Here is a 16,245-nt window from a genome sequence, read left to right on the forward strand (position 1 = left end):
AAGCTGATGATAATGGTACTCGGATTTGTTTCTACTGCATGTACTGGCTTTTTTGGGATCCTAGTCTGTTTGGATGCTCACCTTCCTAGGCCTGGATGAAGTGGGGAGGGCCTTGGACTTCCCACAGGACAGGGTACCCTGCCCTCTCTTAAGGAGGGAGGGGGAGGGGACGGGAAGGGAGGAGAGGGAGGGAAATGGGAAGAGGGGAGGAAGTGGAAATTTGAATGGTATTATTTATAAAGCAATAAAAATTAAAAAAAAAGATGAAAAAGTATACTTAGGTGCTCCAGTACAGAAGGCAAAATTAAAGAAGCCTTACACACATGCACACTGGGAAAACCGTTATTGGAGGCAGCACATAGAGAAAGGGTGGGAATTACAGCTGACAAGTTCTCTGCTAAGACTAATAGCATGGGGGCGTGGCTGGAAAGTCAACTGACTTCTTGGGTCTATTGGTAGGAGCATTGCTTCTGTTCTGATAACTGGAAGATAACTTCATTGAGAAACTTCTGTTGGTGCCTATGTTCCTAAGACACCATCTCTAATCTGCGCAGTGTCCTAGGTGGCAACCGACCTAGCAATGCAGAACTGGGGAGTCCTCTCTGGCTTCCAACCTGCTGAGAAGAGACAGGCTGGAGTAATGATCCCTATAAGACATTCGCAAGTGAAGGTTGAGTCCCAACCATGTTCACACTCACGCATATGTCTGACAACCCTCTCCACACTCCCAAGTCTGGATTACAGGAACAACTCATTCTCTCCACCCTTTATAGCAAAGCGAAGCAAGAATATCTGGCTTTACTAGCCCTAAGAAGAGCATCATTCCAAATGTAATTTTGTAAATAGTCCATTTATTTAAGTCTTTTAAAATATCCAATCCATGTTACTCATTTGTGTATGAACACCCTGACTGATAAAGTAATATTTTTCAAACACCTACTATAAAATATTGTGAGCTGCTGCATCTGTTTAGACATCTCATCCCCCTGTGGTAGACTTCATATTTGTGTTTGTTACAAGTGAGGAGATGGAGATCCCCTAGAGTTTATTTGTTTACAATCAAAGAGCCAGTATAAGATGTGATGAGTTTGGCCCCAGAATATCTAACTTAGAGTCTCTCTAGAGCAACAAAAGGGGATTGAGTCAGTAAGAAAGAACAAAGAGAAGTCACTACTGTCCACATCTAAAGGTGTATTTGGAAACACATTTCTAGCCTTAGCCCTCCAGGCCTATGTCAGGCAGAGGATCGTTGCTGTCTTCCACTTCCCACAACACGTTTCCCCAGAACAAGACTTTCATTACATTGCCAGTCCAATCCCTGCGCACTTACTCACCTACTTTCAGTTCCCCTCCTGCAATGAGTAAGCAGGCCACACTCAGAACATTGCTTCTGTCCACAGGGAATTCTAAGGTCCCCATTACATAGAGGCGTCTAAGCACTGGGAGAGCTGTATCCACAAGAACAGCCCTGTCTGCAGAGAGCAAAAAAAAGGTTACTCAGATGTGTGCACCTAAAACAAGAGCCACTTGCCACTTTCTCTCTTCCAGGGATATTCCCGGCTTCTGGCAATTTGTGACCTGCATCAGGCCAACTGCAGCAACCAGAACAAATGCTCTGTAGGAAAGAAAGTCAGTCATGATTAGTAAGTTTTACCACTCTTTAACACAACAATGTTATGGCCAAAAGTCTTGCCTAAAGCTGTCCTTAAACACCCCCCACCACAACCCTAATTTAGTACATAAAGATATGAACTGCATATGCTTTATACCTAGGTCCTCACTTTTGACAGATTTCAAAGCATACAGAACAATAGATAAGCTCTTGGCCTTGAAAAGATCTATAATTTGTTTCTAAATCCCAGTTCTGCTACCTGATAGATGGGAAACCAGTTTTATCCATCTATCCCTCAATTGTCTTGTCTGTGAAATGGGAATAAAAATAGTATCTACTTCCTCCTCGGTCTTTTGTGAGTATTAGATGAGTTGATAGATTAAGGTGCTAACACAATATAGAAAGCCACATAGAATTCCCTAATTTCCAGAATGTAATACAGAGTGCGCAGTGCACACTCACTAAGTGCTGGAGAGAAGCAGTATGTGTACAGATTTCCATCTGCTTGGCAAGCTTATGGGGCCCATGGGTGACTTCAAACAATTATTCTCCTCCCTGCATCCTCTCCTGAAAGCCTTTCTTTGTATAACTTCAAGGGAAATAATCATGGTTTTCACCTGATCTTAACAATAAAGTAATGTATGAATAAAACATTTTCACTTAAAACAGTAACTATTTCATGTATGCTGAAGTATTAAGTGTTGCCCTCTAAAGTACTTCAACATGAATTTAAGATGTCAAATAAATCTTTCTGCTTAAATTTTAAGCATCACAATCACTGACAGGTGTACAGATTTTTAAAAGAAGTTCTTTTATTAGCATAATCTCATTTCACATCCCAGGAAACAATAGACTCTGCTGTTCTTAAGGACCTGACCAAGCAAATTAACTTGTCATGAGTTGTCTTGCTAGCCCTTGCCCATTTCTTTACTTAGAAGACCAGCCATGCCCTCCTGTGGCAAAGACGGCAAAAACTATAAGGCTGCAAGCCAACTGGCTCCTTCTTCCTCGTGAGTTTACAGTCTGAGCCTCCAGGCTCAGGCTCCAGGCTCGAGCTGTATTTACTGTTAAAGGATGCCATATGACTGCATTGTAGCCAGTACCATGCACACACACACTTCCAGCATAATGCCTTTAGCCCAGCCTGTAACCTCTACATGTTCCCTCCCTCCTCACTTCTCTCAGCTGAATACAGAGTAGTAGATCTCCAAGTATGTCCATGGCTGGCCTCATCAGCACCAGCCACTGGATGAGGAAATGCTCGGGATCTCAGCTGACAATAAAGCACTCCTCACATCCTGCTTAGAGATCCCCACCACTCCCGCTTCTTGAGAAACAACCCATCTCTTCCACATTCCCAAGACACCATCTACACACTCAAGTCAGAGCACTCAAAGGTACTCTTTGAGCTCCATACACACATTATTGCATGTCTACAAGTCATCATGGTCTCATCAATCCTTCCTCTCCTATTTTTAGGGGAAGAAACTAATCATTTCTAAATGAAAAGAGATATGCTTATTATACTGTCAGAAATAAAGATATTAACCAAGTCTCTCCAGCTTTGGTTAGTGTAGTCCACACATACCTTCAACACAAGAGTGCATTACTTTATTTACAGGTAAGATGGCTGACTAGACAGAGAAAGAGGTCAGCCTCATCTCTGGTACTTCTTAAAACAGTCAAATAAAGGAGTGAAATATTCAGTGAAATGCTATGGTTTGTGGCTTGACATTTGAGGTTAATAGTTATTTAAAGAACTTAAAAAATTAAAGTTTTGTGCAAATGGTCATATTGTGTCCCAAGCCATAATTGGTGTTTGCTTATAAAACTGTTATACAAAACAATAAGCATAGTTGATAAATGTTTCTTTCATTCACAGAATATACACAGAAACCCACACACGATACTAGACTCCTTAAAGGTACAGCACAAGTAAATATGACAAATGCATAGAATTTGCATACTAATCTAGAAGGAATTCTTCCATTGAATTGTCCTACCTACTCCAAATGTGCCAACGAATGCCCTAGGGAATCACACACAGATTAACTGCTTGGAACCAGTACATGACTTCTTCCCTCCTGTGTTTATTTTATCAGGACTTTAAACAAAATCTAATGTACATTAGGTCCTCAGAACAATACCAAGTGGCACACACATCAAAAAATTCAGCAGAAACAAGAGTGATGGACTGCCAAGAGGAGAAGTATTGATGTGGGAGTGATTTCTTACTAATAAAGAAACTGCCTCGGCCCTCATAGGACAGAAAATTAGGTAGGCGGAGTAAACAGAGAATTCTGGGAGAAAGAAGCTGAGTCAAAGAGTCGCCATGATTCTCCCGCTCCAGACAGACGCAGGTTAAGATCCTCCCTGGTAAGCCAGTTCATGGGCTACATAGAATATTAGAAATGGGTTAGAACAATATGTAAGAGCTAGCCAATAAGAAGCTGGAACTAGCCGGGCCAGGCAGTGTTTGAAAGAACACAGTTTCCGTGTAATTATTTCAGGCATAAGCTAGCCATGTGGGCGGCCGGGTGCCGGGGACGCAGCCCCGCCGCTCTTAATTCAACAAAGTATCACAGTTATTCCTTTGGGGGTGAGATTTTGCACTTTCAAGCTTCCTGAATTCAACTCTCCAACGTTTTTGTCCCTTTCCTTACTTAAGATATAACAAACTTTTCAAGAAGTTGAAAATGACAGATGAGTGGCAGGTATTTCTTACTAATATAATTAACTATATTACTATATAGTATATATTATATGCCACTTTATTATATACAGATATACTATATAGTTACCATGATAGATATACTAATAAAATAATACTTTAGGTGCATAGCACCTCCTGTTCCTGCTGCAGGGGCTTCTTTGTTCCACACAACCCTGCCCTTCCCCAAGCTCACCCGTTTGTCTGCAGGGTCCTTGGACTACCAAGTCCCTGTTCCTGTGCCGAGGAGATAAATCCAGACTGAACCTTCATCTGGCGATGGATGGAGATAAAGACAGAGATCCACATTGGAGCACTGGACTGAGCTCCCAAGGCCCAGATGAAGAGCAGAAGGAGGGAGAACATGAGCAAGGAAGTCAGGACCGCGAAGGGTGCTGCGTCCACCCACGGAGATGCTGGGACTGATCTAATGGGAGCTCACCAAGACCAGCTGGACTGGGACTGAACAAACATGATCAAACCGGACTCTCTGAATGTGGCTGACAATGAGGGCAGACTGAGAAGCCAATGATAATGACACTGGGTTTTGATTCTACTGCATGTACTGGCTTTTGGGGAGCCTAGTCTGTTTGGATGTACACCCTCCTAGAACTGGATGGAGGGGGGAGGTCCTTGGACTTCCCACAGGGCAGGGAACCCTGACTGCTCTTTAGACTGGAGATGGAGGGGGAGGGGAAGAGAAGGGAGAGGGAGGGAAATGGGAGGATGGGAGGAGATGGAAATTTTTAATAAATAAATAATACTTTAGACTTGAAGTGATGTTATACCTTAATTAAATGAATATTGGTCCGACCTTTTTATTTCTAGCTGCCTTTATTTGGAAAATGCACTAATCTACTTCTTACAACACAAGTCTTCTATAACGAAATAAATTCATCTCATATAAAAATTTCTGCTGAAGGGGTTCTCTTTGTATCACAGTTGTAGAGGTGATGCTGGCATGAACAATGGAATGTACAATTCATGCTGGTATTGGCTCCAGAGCAGATAAGCCGCCAGGCCAAACTGTCCTCAGCTACAAGGACAGTTGTTTCCTTTTGTCCAGGTGTGAATTTGAACCAATATGTTACATTTTCTACAAGTAGCATCATTTCTGAGGCATTGCTCAAAGCATTTCTAGTAATCACTCATAAAAGGTTATACAACCCATATAATACATACAAATGATAGACCCCCTCTATCTTAACTGTGGCCCAATACTTTCCACCTCTTCCTGGATGGATGCAGCTCTTCCATCCTATTCTGTCAATGACCAATCTATCCTACTTCAGAGAGTGAACACTGGCATATGGAGGGAACCATCTGGAATTTCTGTTGCTCAATGGGAGGCTGATGGGAGAGCTGATCTGGAAAGAGCCTCCAAAAAGAAATAATGAGTTCCAGATGTAATTAAAGACTGTCTTTCCCCCCAAAGGGGCTTAGGACCAACCATGGTGTGGCATTTCTGGGTACCAAATTATACTCTCTTACCACTTGTTCATCCATCAAGTACTAAACACCCACCATCATTATTCTAGTATCTCTTGCCAAACAATTGGGTTGGGGGGATTGTTTGTTTGTTTTGGTTTGATATGGTTTGGTTTCTGAACATGTTCTCTTTTGACAATCGGAAATATAAAGCTTTAAAAGAATTCTCTGGAAACAACACGAGGTAGCATCTTTAGGAGCTCCCTGTGCACTTGATATAAGGATAATGGAAACAAAGGAGATCCAGTCTTGTACCAATGCATCATCATCTTCAAGAACAGAAAACTGAAGGCCTGGCCCAACTGTAAAAACAGATGTTGCTAACATAGAACCGGGACTTCCTTTTATTTCAGAACTCATTTAACTAATATAATCACCAAATATTTCATATAACTTCAACCCTAGATTTAAACTCAGTTTTCCCCCAGAAAAGTCTAAGAATCAAGGTCACTATTTGGTTAGCATTCCAAGGGTCTGACACTTGTCTCAATCCTGCAGAAATGAGATCAGGGGCAAAGGGCACAGATCTTAGGAACAATGATGGGGTCATATGCACAGGCATGATTTAGGGGAGACAGCACCACTGTTTTTATGGTAGGCAGTATATCAGGCCCATAATTGAGGAGGAGAAGACAGTTCCACTACAACTCTCCATTGTCAGGGAGGAAGGCTGCACCAACAGCGGACATAAATGAGGCTTCTGCGGAAGAGCAAGAACATGCAAGGCACAGCAGAGCACACAAGGACCATTTGTAGATTGTCATTTCCCTGCACCTTCCATATATAATGTATTTGTTTCTCGATCCAGACTCAGCTGCAACATTTTCCTATAAACACCTTAACCAAATGAAAAGTCAATTATAATGACATTGAGATTCCCAAGTAAACGAGCTATCCTTCTTTTTAAAAAGAAAAGTACTTTTAGATCAGAATGAAGTTAATATGCTGTGGTTATTCGTGGTACTTCCTATCTTTTGTGGCCTTGTGTAACTTTACGGGATATTAACATAACTTATAAATATGGCCCAGAACAATGCTCCAAGAATAGTGGAGCTTTCACACATAAATAATTCACCAGGAAAAAAGGTTACTATGACTGAAAAATGGTGTCAAGGAGACACATTACTGGAACATTGGTCCCGGGTACTCACGAGAACCCTCCCCACAGAAAAACTGAACAGGACTGTGTTTGACAATAAGTATCCATTCTCCCTAGAACAATACTCTGTTCTGCAAGCTTTAGTGCTTGCAAAAAAAAAAAAATCAAAACCACACAGGTGCTTTCTTTATTCCACCCCCTGACTATCATCTTTTTTTCAAACTGGTCTTAAAAATAGGCAAAAGAAGCAGTTTGCAAAGGGCCTGAAGGCATGACTCAAGAAAGAAAGCCAGGTTCCTCACAACTTGACAGAAAACCATCTGCCTTCCTGATGTGTGTGTGTGTGTGTGTGTGTGTGAGAGAGAGAGAGAGAGAGAGAGAGAGAGAGAGAGAGAGAGAGAGAGAGAGAGAGAGAGAGAGAGAGAGAGAGAGAGAGAGAGAGAGAGAGAGAGAGAGAGAGAGAGAGAGAGAGAGAGAGAGAGAGAGAGAGAGAGACTGATACAGAGAGGCAGAGATAGAGATAGAAAGACAGACAGAGATAGAGACAGCAAGGAGGGAGATTGGGAAGGGGAGGTAATAGCCTTCCTCGTTTAAACCACACACTACATTCCCATCGCACATATACTCTAAATGTCTTCCCCAGTCCTTTACAGACATGCATAATTCCCACAGCAGAATCAACACTTTAAATTATGATATTTTAATTGATCAATAAAATGTTTAACATACAATGTTTGTCTCTTCCTCTAGTCTATACCATCTGTTCTACAAAAACAAAAAATATTGTGAATCTGTGTAATAGGAGGGTTTTTAAGTAAAATTACCTACAGTATCAGATCAATCCTCTGAACTCCAAATTCTGAACGGAAAATGCCAAGGAGTGCTGCTGTTTTCATAATAATAAAAGAAAATGAAAAACCTTTCCTCCTCTCATCTGGCCTTACTGTTTTAATGCAGGGCACGTGCTGTGCTCCTGTGCTGGCTAGTTTTATGTCAAATTCACACGAGCTGGAAGTCGTTTTGCAAGAGGGAACCTCAACTGAGTAAATGCTTGCACAAGATTGGCCTGTGGTGCATTTTTTTGATTAATGATTGGTGTGGGAAGGTTCAGTTCACAGTGGTAAGTGGTGTCACTTCTGGGTTGGTGGTCCTTGGTGCTATTAAAAAGAAAGAGATAGAGACGGGGAGGGAGGTAAGAAGGAGGCAAGGAAGGAAGGAAGGAAGGAAGGAAGGAAGGAAGGAAGGAAGGAAGGAAGGAAGGAAGGAAGAAGCTAAGCAAGCTCTGAGGACCAGTGTTCCTCCATGGCCTTGTTTTGAGTTCCTGCCTTGACTTCCCTAGATTTTAGACTACAAGCTCTCAGATGAAATAAACTCTTTCCTCCCAAGTGGCTTTTGATCCTGGTATTTTATCACAGCAACAGAAACCATAGCTGAGACTGCTGCTCTCCTCCACAAAGCCTCAAAACCTTCAGATAGGCTGACTTAAAGTTGGAATTTCAAACATAGACCAAACACCTCTGCTTCGACCAATAGGTCACATATAATAAAAACAAAAGAAATCAAACCTTGGAATACTACAAATAATTATACAATTTAGTAAATTTGAGATTAGCTGTTAAGCTACAAGTTTGGCTTTAGTCACATAGTTCTATTTCTTCAGATCATTGTGGAAGAGTATAGGCTAACATGAGGCTTGGGGATAAAGTTCTCTCTCCAAACCGAACAGTGCATATGTGACTAAAAACATGTATTTTGTGGGAAGGAAAAAGCTGGTGTGCCTCACCTGCTCTAATTAATATATTTTTACAGGCTACAGTTTGTAAGAACCAGACTAGGCATCAAACATATTCCCATGTAAATTTCGTTTGATTTTTGTTTCCCTAAGGAAAACAATGAGACTGGCTTCTTTTTTGTTTTGTTTTTCAAGACAGGGTTTCTCTGTGTAGCTTTGGAGACTGTATTGGAACTAGATCTTCTAGATCAGGCTGGTCTTGAACTCACAGAGATCCGCCTGCCTCTGCCTCTGGAGTGCTGGGATTAAAGGCATGTGCCACCACAGCCCTGTGAGACTGACTTCTAATGAGTTCATGTATGTTCACAGCTTAACCTTGAAGAAAGAGTGTAGAAACCTACAAACTCATTTGCTTATGAATGAAGCACTTGGAGCAAATGTCTGTACAGCGAATGTTCTCTATCCAGTGTTTTTTTCCCCCATGAGTTGGAATCAAAGGCCCCATGTTTAGTTTCCACTTAAAACAGAGAGGGAAATATATTCAGAAAGTATAAGGTTCTTCATTTTTCTTCATTGCTGTTGATTGTTTGTTCTCATGCTGTTAATGTATTTTTCTAACTGGAGGAAAACCCCAAACCATTACTATGTTCCTTAAAGATGTTAACGTTTAGAGTCTATTTTGCTCTTAAATTTTATGAACACTGTTTGGTGAATATATATTTATTGTTTGAGAAGGCTTAAAATATTATCCTGACAAATATTGGCTCATACCCTTCAATATGCTATTGCAAATTATTTAATTGCTAAGCAAGAACAATTTATATGTAATACTCATAAATTTATAAAATGATTTTATTATACAAAAATGTGCAAATAACTTCTGTGGAGGTTGTTATCGTTCTGAATATCTGTAATATTTATAATGTTCTAGAGTCTTTTTGCTTCTATCTGTCTGCCTGTGGATTTCAGTAAATTATGTGAATCTAAAGAAAAGAGTTTACTTGGGTTTTCAAAACAAAACCCTTCCTCTTTAAATTCAAATTTTTTCTCAGAGATCATGAGGTTCACTAGAATCTTTATTCATAATTCCAAGCATTTTGATAAAACTATCCAGATTCTACAAGTTCAGCCAAAATCCCAGTTCTTGAAGTTTCTGTGTGTGACTGAGACAGGGACTGGAATTCTCCCTTTGTGAAATCCCTCTTTTCAATGCAGGGCATATGATACTCTCCAGGTCAGGAATGTAAGGGAAAGCATTATCTTTGGTGAATATTGTTCATCCATATGGCAATATCACCAAATCTTAAACAATTACAAGCGCCGTTCAAATGCCCCCACTGCACTAAGAGAGTAACTTTTTTCTTTACTTTTGACATAGAGTCTTTTAGTTTATCTCAGGGTTACATCACCTGACTATTGGGACTGTAAGTACGTACCTGACATGGGAAGAAATTCTTTGGATGCTACTGATTAGGTGATTTTTACTTTGGAAGAAGTAGATTTGAAGGCATATTAGCATACTCCCTGATGAAATCATCAGAATAATCATGATAATAAGAGAACACTGTGAAGTCCTATGTTAAGGCCCAGAAGATGTAGGGGAGTGTGAAGGGGAAGCCCAGCCAGAGAACATGTCCCACAAACAGGATGATTGTCTGGGCTTCCCCTACAGGAGTTGGGGTGGGCTGGAGGAAGGAAGGGGATAAAGCGGGAACTGTGATTGGTATATAAAATGAATAAAAAGTTTAAAATTTAAAAGGTGATAATAGTATTTTATGTAGTAATAAGGAATAGTCATAAAATGTCTCTTTGTAAGCAAGGGTAATCATTTGATATGTGCTATCTATGAAAAAGTAGAAACTAATGAAAATATGTGTATATAATTAGATGTAAATGTTTTGTGTAGATAGCATAGGATCTGTGGTAGGACACCCAAAGAGCAAGCAGCATTGTCACTTACAGGAAGTAAACGAAGGGATAGGACAAAAAAACAAAACCTAATGGGAAACTGCAAGGAATATTCCTTTGTGCCTTGGAACGAGAAACACGTGCTGCCTATTTTTAACGCTTTAAAGTGGAAAGGTGAGTGAGAGGGTGAAGGTGTTTGCTTCCAAATCTGGTGAGCTAAGCTTCATTTCCAGGGCACATATGTAAGAAGAGAGACAACTTCCACAAGTTGTTCTCAGACCTAAACACACAGTGGCATATGCATTCACTTCCTACACATACACACACAAACACACACACACACACACACACACAGTAATTAATTAATACTTTTTTTTTTTTTTTTTTGGTTTTTCGAGACAGGGTTTCTCTGTGGTTTTGGAGCCTGTCCTGGAACTAGCTCTGTAGACCAGGCTGGTCTCGAACTCACAGAGATCAGCCAGCCTCTGCCTCCCGAGTGCTGGGATTAAAGGCGTGCGCCACCGTCGCCCAGCTAATACTAACATTTTTCTGAAGATGAGAATGAAACTAAGAGTTGAAACTGGTTACATTTCCATTTGTTATAAATAAACATATAAATCCTACAATGTTGCTACATTGTCATTAGCTTTAACTAGTTTTAGGGGCCCTTATATGCCGTTTTTATGTGTAAGATCATGCCATCTAAAGACAGTGATAATTTGACTTTATCTTCTTCACTTTGGGTGCCCTTCAAAACTTCCTCTTGCCTGGTTGTTCTGGCTAGGATATCCAACAGGATGTCAGATAAGAGTAGAGTAGAAGAAATGATTGCTCCTGTTAGTTCCGAGTTTCAGGACACTTTAGTTTTCCCTTATCCATGATAATGTTAGCTGGTGTATGTCATAGTTGCTTTCAGTAGGGTGAAGTATGCTAGTCTTTAAACCTATTTATTCAGAGAGGTTTCCTTTTCTCACAAAAAGGTTGGAGTTTGATGAAATGTCTTTTCTGCATCTATTGTCTTTTATTTTGTTTCTGTGGGGTATCATACTTATTAACTTGCATAAATTAACCAGAAATGTGTATGAGGAACTATCTTTGTTTTCCTTCAAGGAATCTTACCTGATTATACTTGAGCATATCTTTAAAAACTGGGAAGAAGATATGGCTCAATTGGGTAAAGGTGTTTGTTGCCAAGCCTGACCACCTGAGCTCCATCCCAGAACCCATATGGTTGAAGAAAAGGACCAATTACTGCAAGCTGTTAACTGACCTCCACATAGACATGACACAGTGACATGCACATTCACCCACACACACGTGGGCACACACACACACACACACACGCACATACATGTACACAAAGATAAGAAGTTGAAAAACTTGTAAAGAGGAGACTAAAGTGTTATTAGATATTTCTATATCTCTATGTAGATTTATTTTTCAAAGGAAATTCTAATGTGTTATTTTTAAATAAGTTTATAGAAGTCTGGTAAGAATTTCCAATATTAATAGAGAATTTGATGAATGACACAAGGAACGAACATGCTAATCTTTTATTCAGGCTCACAGAAACGAGCAGAACAGGCTGAGATAACAAAGGAATGTAGCAATGAGTACAGGCCAGCACTCAAATCCCAACCAGCCATTCTCCTGCTGTGGGAACCTAAGAAATTACTCAGAGTCGGGTACTTTGTATTGAGGTATTTCAACAGTGTAGTCCCTGCCTTAGCACCACTTACTGACCTGGTAAACATTTAGACTACACATTTTAAGAATGTCTAATTTGGTTCAGATACATGTTAAAGATGACAAACTAACAGCTAAAAGGGATATGAAGAGGTGGGACGTAGTTGGAGAAAGCCCTTAAAAGGGATACTGTGTCTGCACCCCTTCCATTCTCTCTGCTCTAGACCACCACCAAGTGATCAGGCTACCCCACCCTTCCCTCCTCCTGTGATGTCACCACCAGGTGAGCAGGCTACCCCACCACTCCCTCCTCCTGTGATGTCACCACCAGGTGAGCAGGCTATCCCACCTTCCCTCCCCCTGTGATGTCACCACCAAGTGAGCAGGCTACCCCACCACTCCCTCCCCCTGTGATGTCACCACCAGGTGAGCAGGCTACCCCACCCTTCCCTCCTCCTGTGATGTTACTCCATTGCCTCACTTTCTGTGGTTCTGGTTCACAGCAACTGAGACAGTCAACCACGGACTAAAGCCTCTAGAATTACGAGCCAACATAAATGTTTCTTCCTTTTCTTGGCCATTTTTTTTTTACAGCAATGGAAAATGACTGCCACAATCCTCATTAATAAGAACTGTGGTTTGCGTTTGCCTGAGATGAGTGATGGGGACATTAAAGGGGAAACAGAAGATACTAGGATAATCCAGTCTATAAAAACGGCTAATTTTATTTTCCTGATGAGGCTTGGACTAAACATGAAGTACCAAAATATATGTTATCAATCAAATCCTAATTTTCTGGAAGACAATCCGTCTCTGCCTTCCCTTTGTTACCTGAAAGCCCTTGGCAGGGAGCCATGTAAGTCTTTAGTCCTGGGCCTTTTCCTTGGGGTGTGGGGGGCTGGCCACATTTCTTACGCAGCTTTAGGGGAAACGACTCATAACCATACTTAATGTATAAAACCTGTGATTTCCATGCAAACTGCTGCTTTCCTCATATTAAAAAAAAAGCAAAAGCCCTCTTTAGCAGTTTAAAGTCTTTTAACTATTTCCTTTCTGTGTTTTAGGAAACACCTTCTAGCTTTCTCTGCCTATAGCCTCCCCTTGAGGGACACTTTCTGATGAATAAGATCACTTTTAAAAGATTCAGACAGTATTTGAACCCTTCAAGCTGGCAAGATCTCATTGAGCACACACCAAATACATCAACTAGGAGACTCAAAGAATGTCAGGCCATCTGCAGCCCCTCGGTCACAGCTGATTTCTTCAGCGATACTGGTATTTAAGCTCGGATAGCACAACTCGGGCCCTCTCTTGTTGGCGAATGCCATCCTGTCCAGCTGGCACCAGGGTTGTCGCTGTTCCAAGCTTTTCTTATTATTTCACTAAGAAAAAAAAAAAAGAACCTGACAGAAACAGGTGCATCCACGCTATGCAAATGAGAGAAGGTAACCCTCTGAGACCATTTCCCAGCGAACAGATGCACAAGCTGCTCCCTTACTGAAACCACAGGAGGGGTGTCAAATCCTGGATGCTGAGCCACAGGAGGCTTGCAGGCAGGGGAGGCTGTGAATCCCCAGTGAGCTCTAAACTCCTGATTGGCAAAGAACACCAGGCCCAAGAGGCCCTAGGGTTTTGAGCCACAGGGGAGCCATCAACCGCCCAGGTGGGAGGTGAAGGGAGGAGGAAACAGACAAACCAAAAGGAGCTTGAGTGAGAGGCCACAGGCTTGCCAAGGGTGAAGGAAAAGCTACTGAGGCACCTACTGAGATTAACTGAGCCAGAACTCTATTAAGAAAGGACCCCTCCCTCTCTGGCATGCTGCATCTTCTTCCCCAGGGGAAAAGGCTTCTCACAGAGGGAGTGTCTGACCCAGGAATTCTGAATAAATACTGTGCTGAATGAGTTTCAGATCAGGTCCAACAGCAGGAGTCCCAAGCCAGCACTGCCAATGTCCTTGCAAAGGCCTCCATTCCTGTTGACGAAAGTTCTCTGTGTGGTATATTCCTGTTCATGTGGCCCCAGATCACTGGAAACACATTAAGAAGAGCCAATGGGATTCTGCATACCCATCGTTCTCAATTTCTTGTTTTAACACATCCTGCTTTCTGATCATCTACGCCATGACAAACCTTATATTCTACCTGGTAGACAAATAAAAAAAATGAGGAATATCCCTCTGTGACCTCCAGGTAATATAAAAGCAAGAAATTATTACAGAATAGTGGTTTACTATAGGAAGATGGCCAGAGTATTGTAGGAACACAGGCAGAGGAGGACTAAATGAACTGAAATTCAAAGGTATATTCCAGTAGTTCGATGTTAAAAAATAAGAGTGGAGCACCAGGAAAAGAGAGATGAAGGAAGAGAGGGAAGCAGGTTTAAGCAAATGGTGTTGTCTAAAATCCGAATACTCAGATTGAGCAGGAAGAGGGCCTCAAATTTGTGACCTGTATGGGCTCTAAAGTGATTTCTGGTCCACTCATGGATCCATAGATTGACTGCTCAATAAATGAAAACCAAAGCTATGTATATCATATTTGAAATATGCATATGTTTTGTCAAACTCAAACAAATGCTAAATACACTTTTACTGGAAAAATAAAATTTTAAGTATATGTTATCAAATATTATTTTATTTCTTGATGCAGTGATACACCGATAAATACATATACATATCACAATAATCCTATAAAAAAACAAAACACTGGCTATGTAATAAAATATATACAAATAGTGTTCTAGTTAGTCTTTAATGCCAATTTTAAACAACATCCACTGGCTCCATCAGGTCAGTCTATGGCCATATCTGTGAGAGATGATTGATGTGTGAGGGCCCAGCCCACTGTGGCAGCATGGTCTCAAAGCAGGTGGGTAGGTGTACAAGGAAGCTAGCAGAACAAGTCAGAGGGAAAGCCAGTAAGCAGCACTTTTTCGAGCTCCTGCATCAAGTTCCTGCCCTCACCTGAAAGTGTAATCTGAAATAAACCCTTTTTTTTCCCCAGGCTTTTGGTGATACCATTTGTCGCAGCAATAGAAGGCAAACTGGAACAAACAGGTTTTCAAAGGATGAGATACTATGAGTGAAAACAAACATTTCAACATGCCCTGCTCTTCCCATGGTTTCTTTCATATCTGAGCTCGTGCCCACCATGTTAAACACATGGCTCAAACAGAAGGACTTACCCTATATTTTCTGTGTGCCCCTGCCAGCATGCTTTCAATTTTGTAAATAGAGCGGATCAACAAGTACAGAAAGGCAGAGATGAGAAAAGTAACCAGGGGTAATGTACCCATGAATATGTCATGAGCTATGTAGCCAGTAAGGATTGAAGGCCATCTACTCTGTCTAGACAGAAGACGCTTCCTCCCATCAGCTCCCAGCATCAGTGTGAGGAGCAAGGATGAAATTAGTCATCATCAAGCCCTTGATCCTCTTTCTAGTATCAGAAAAATAACCTGAGTGGGTTGGGGGGATAGAGGCAAGGCATTTCCCCTGAGAGGTGAAGGGAGGTCATGGCACCCAAGTCACCCTATGCTGAGCAAGGTATCTTCACATTACCAGACTTCTGAGATCTCTGACACAGATTTGCTTGGGGGGGGGGATTATTTTGTTTGTTTGTTTGTTTGTTTTCTTAGGGGATTAAAGGACTGCTGTACCATGAATTCTAATTGGTCTTAATAATAAAAACCCGGAGTCAGATATTAGGGGACGAAAGCAGAAAGATCAGAGAAGCAAAGAGCCAGCCACTAAAGTTCTTACTTATATGAAATCCTCAGTCTGAAAGGGGTATCCTGTCTCTACAAGTCCACAGACTGAATCCTGAGTTCCTGTCTCCTCCCACCTTATATTCCTCTCTCTGCCCAGTGCTCAGCCTTGTCACTTCCCATCTCCACTTTTATTTATTTGAGGTAATATTTCTCAATGAGCTAGCTTGTGAAGGAAACCCTTGTCTCTGTCTTTAGAGTGCCAGGATCGCAGGGACTTTCAGATCTGTCTAACCTTTACAGGA

The 16,245-nt window shown here is 41.3% G+C and overlaps 1 protein-coding gene across 5 annotated transcripts in view; it reads right to left on the minus strand.

The window, feature by feature from the left end:
• Pkhd1 (PKHD1 ciliary IPT domain containing fibrocystin/polyductin) overlaps nt 1-16,245 on the minus strand; it is a 438,845-nt gene that overhangs the window by 135,437 nt on the left and 287,163 nt on the right. For 4 of the 5 annotated variants that reach the window (XM_050124099.1, XM_050124101.1, XM_050124097.1 and 1 more), the window contains exon 53: nt 1,335-1,472. The exons of the other annotated variant lie outside the window; for it this stretch is intronic. In XM_050124099.1, the coding sequence (XP_049980056.1) occupies nt 1,335-1,472 (138 nt within the window). The remainder of the gene's footprint in view (nt 1-1,334; nt 1,473-16,245) is intronic. 5 annotated transcript variants of the gene reach the window in all.

This window comes from Alexandromys fortis, unplaced genomic scaffold (genome assembly GCF_014885135.2).
Source record: "Alexandromys fortis isolate MF-2015 unplaced genomic scaffold, M_Fortis_MF-2015_v1.1 scaffold_207, whole genome shotgun sequence".
NCBI lineage: Eukaryota > Metazoa > Chordata > Mammalia > Rodentia > Cricetidae > Alexandromys > Alexandromys fortis.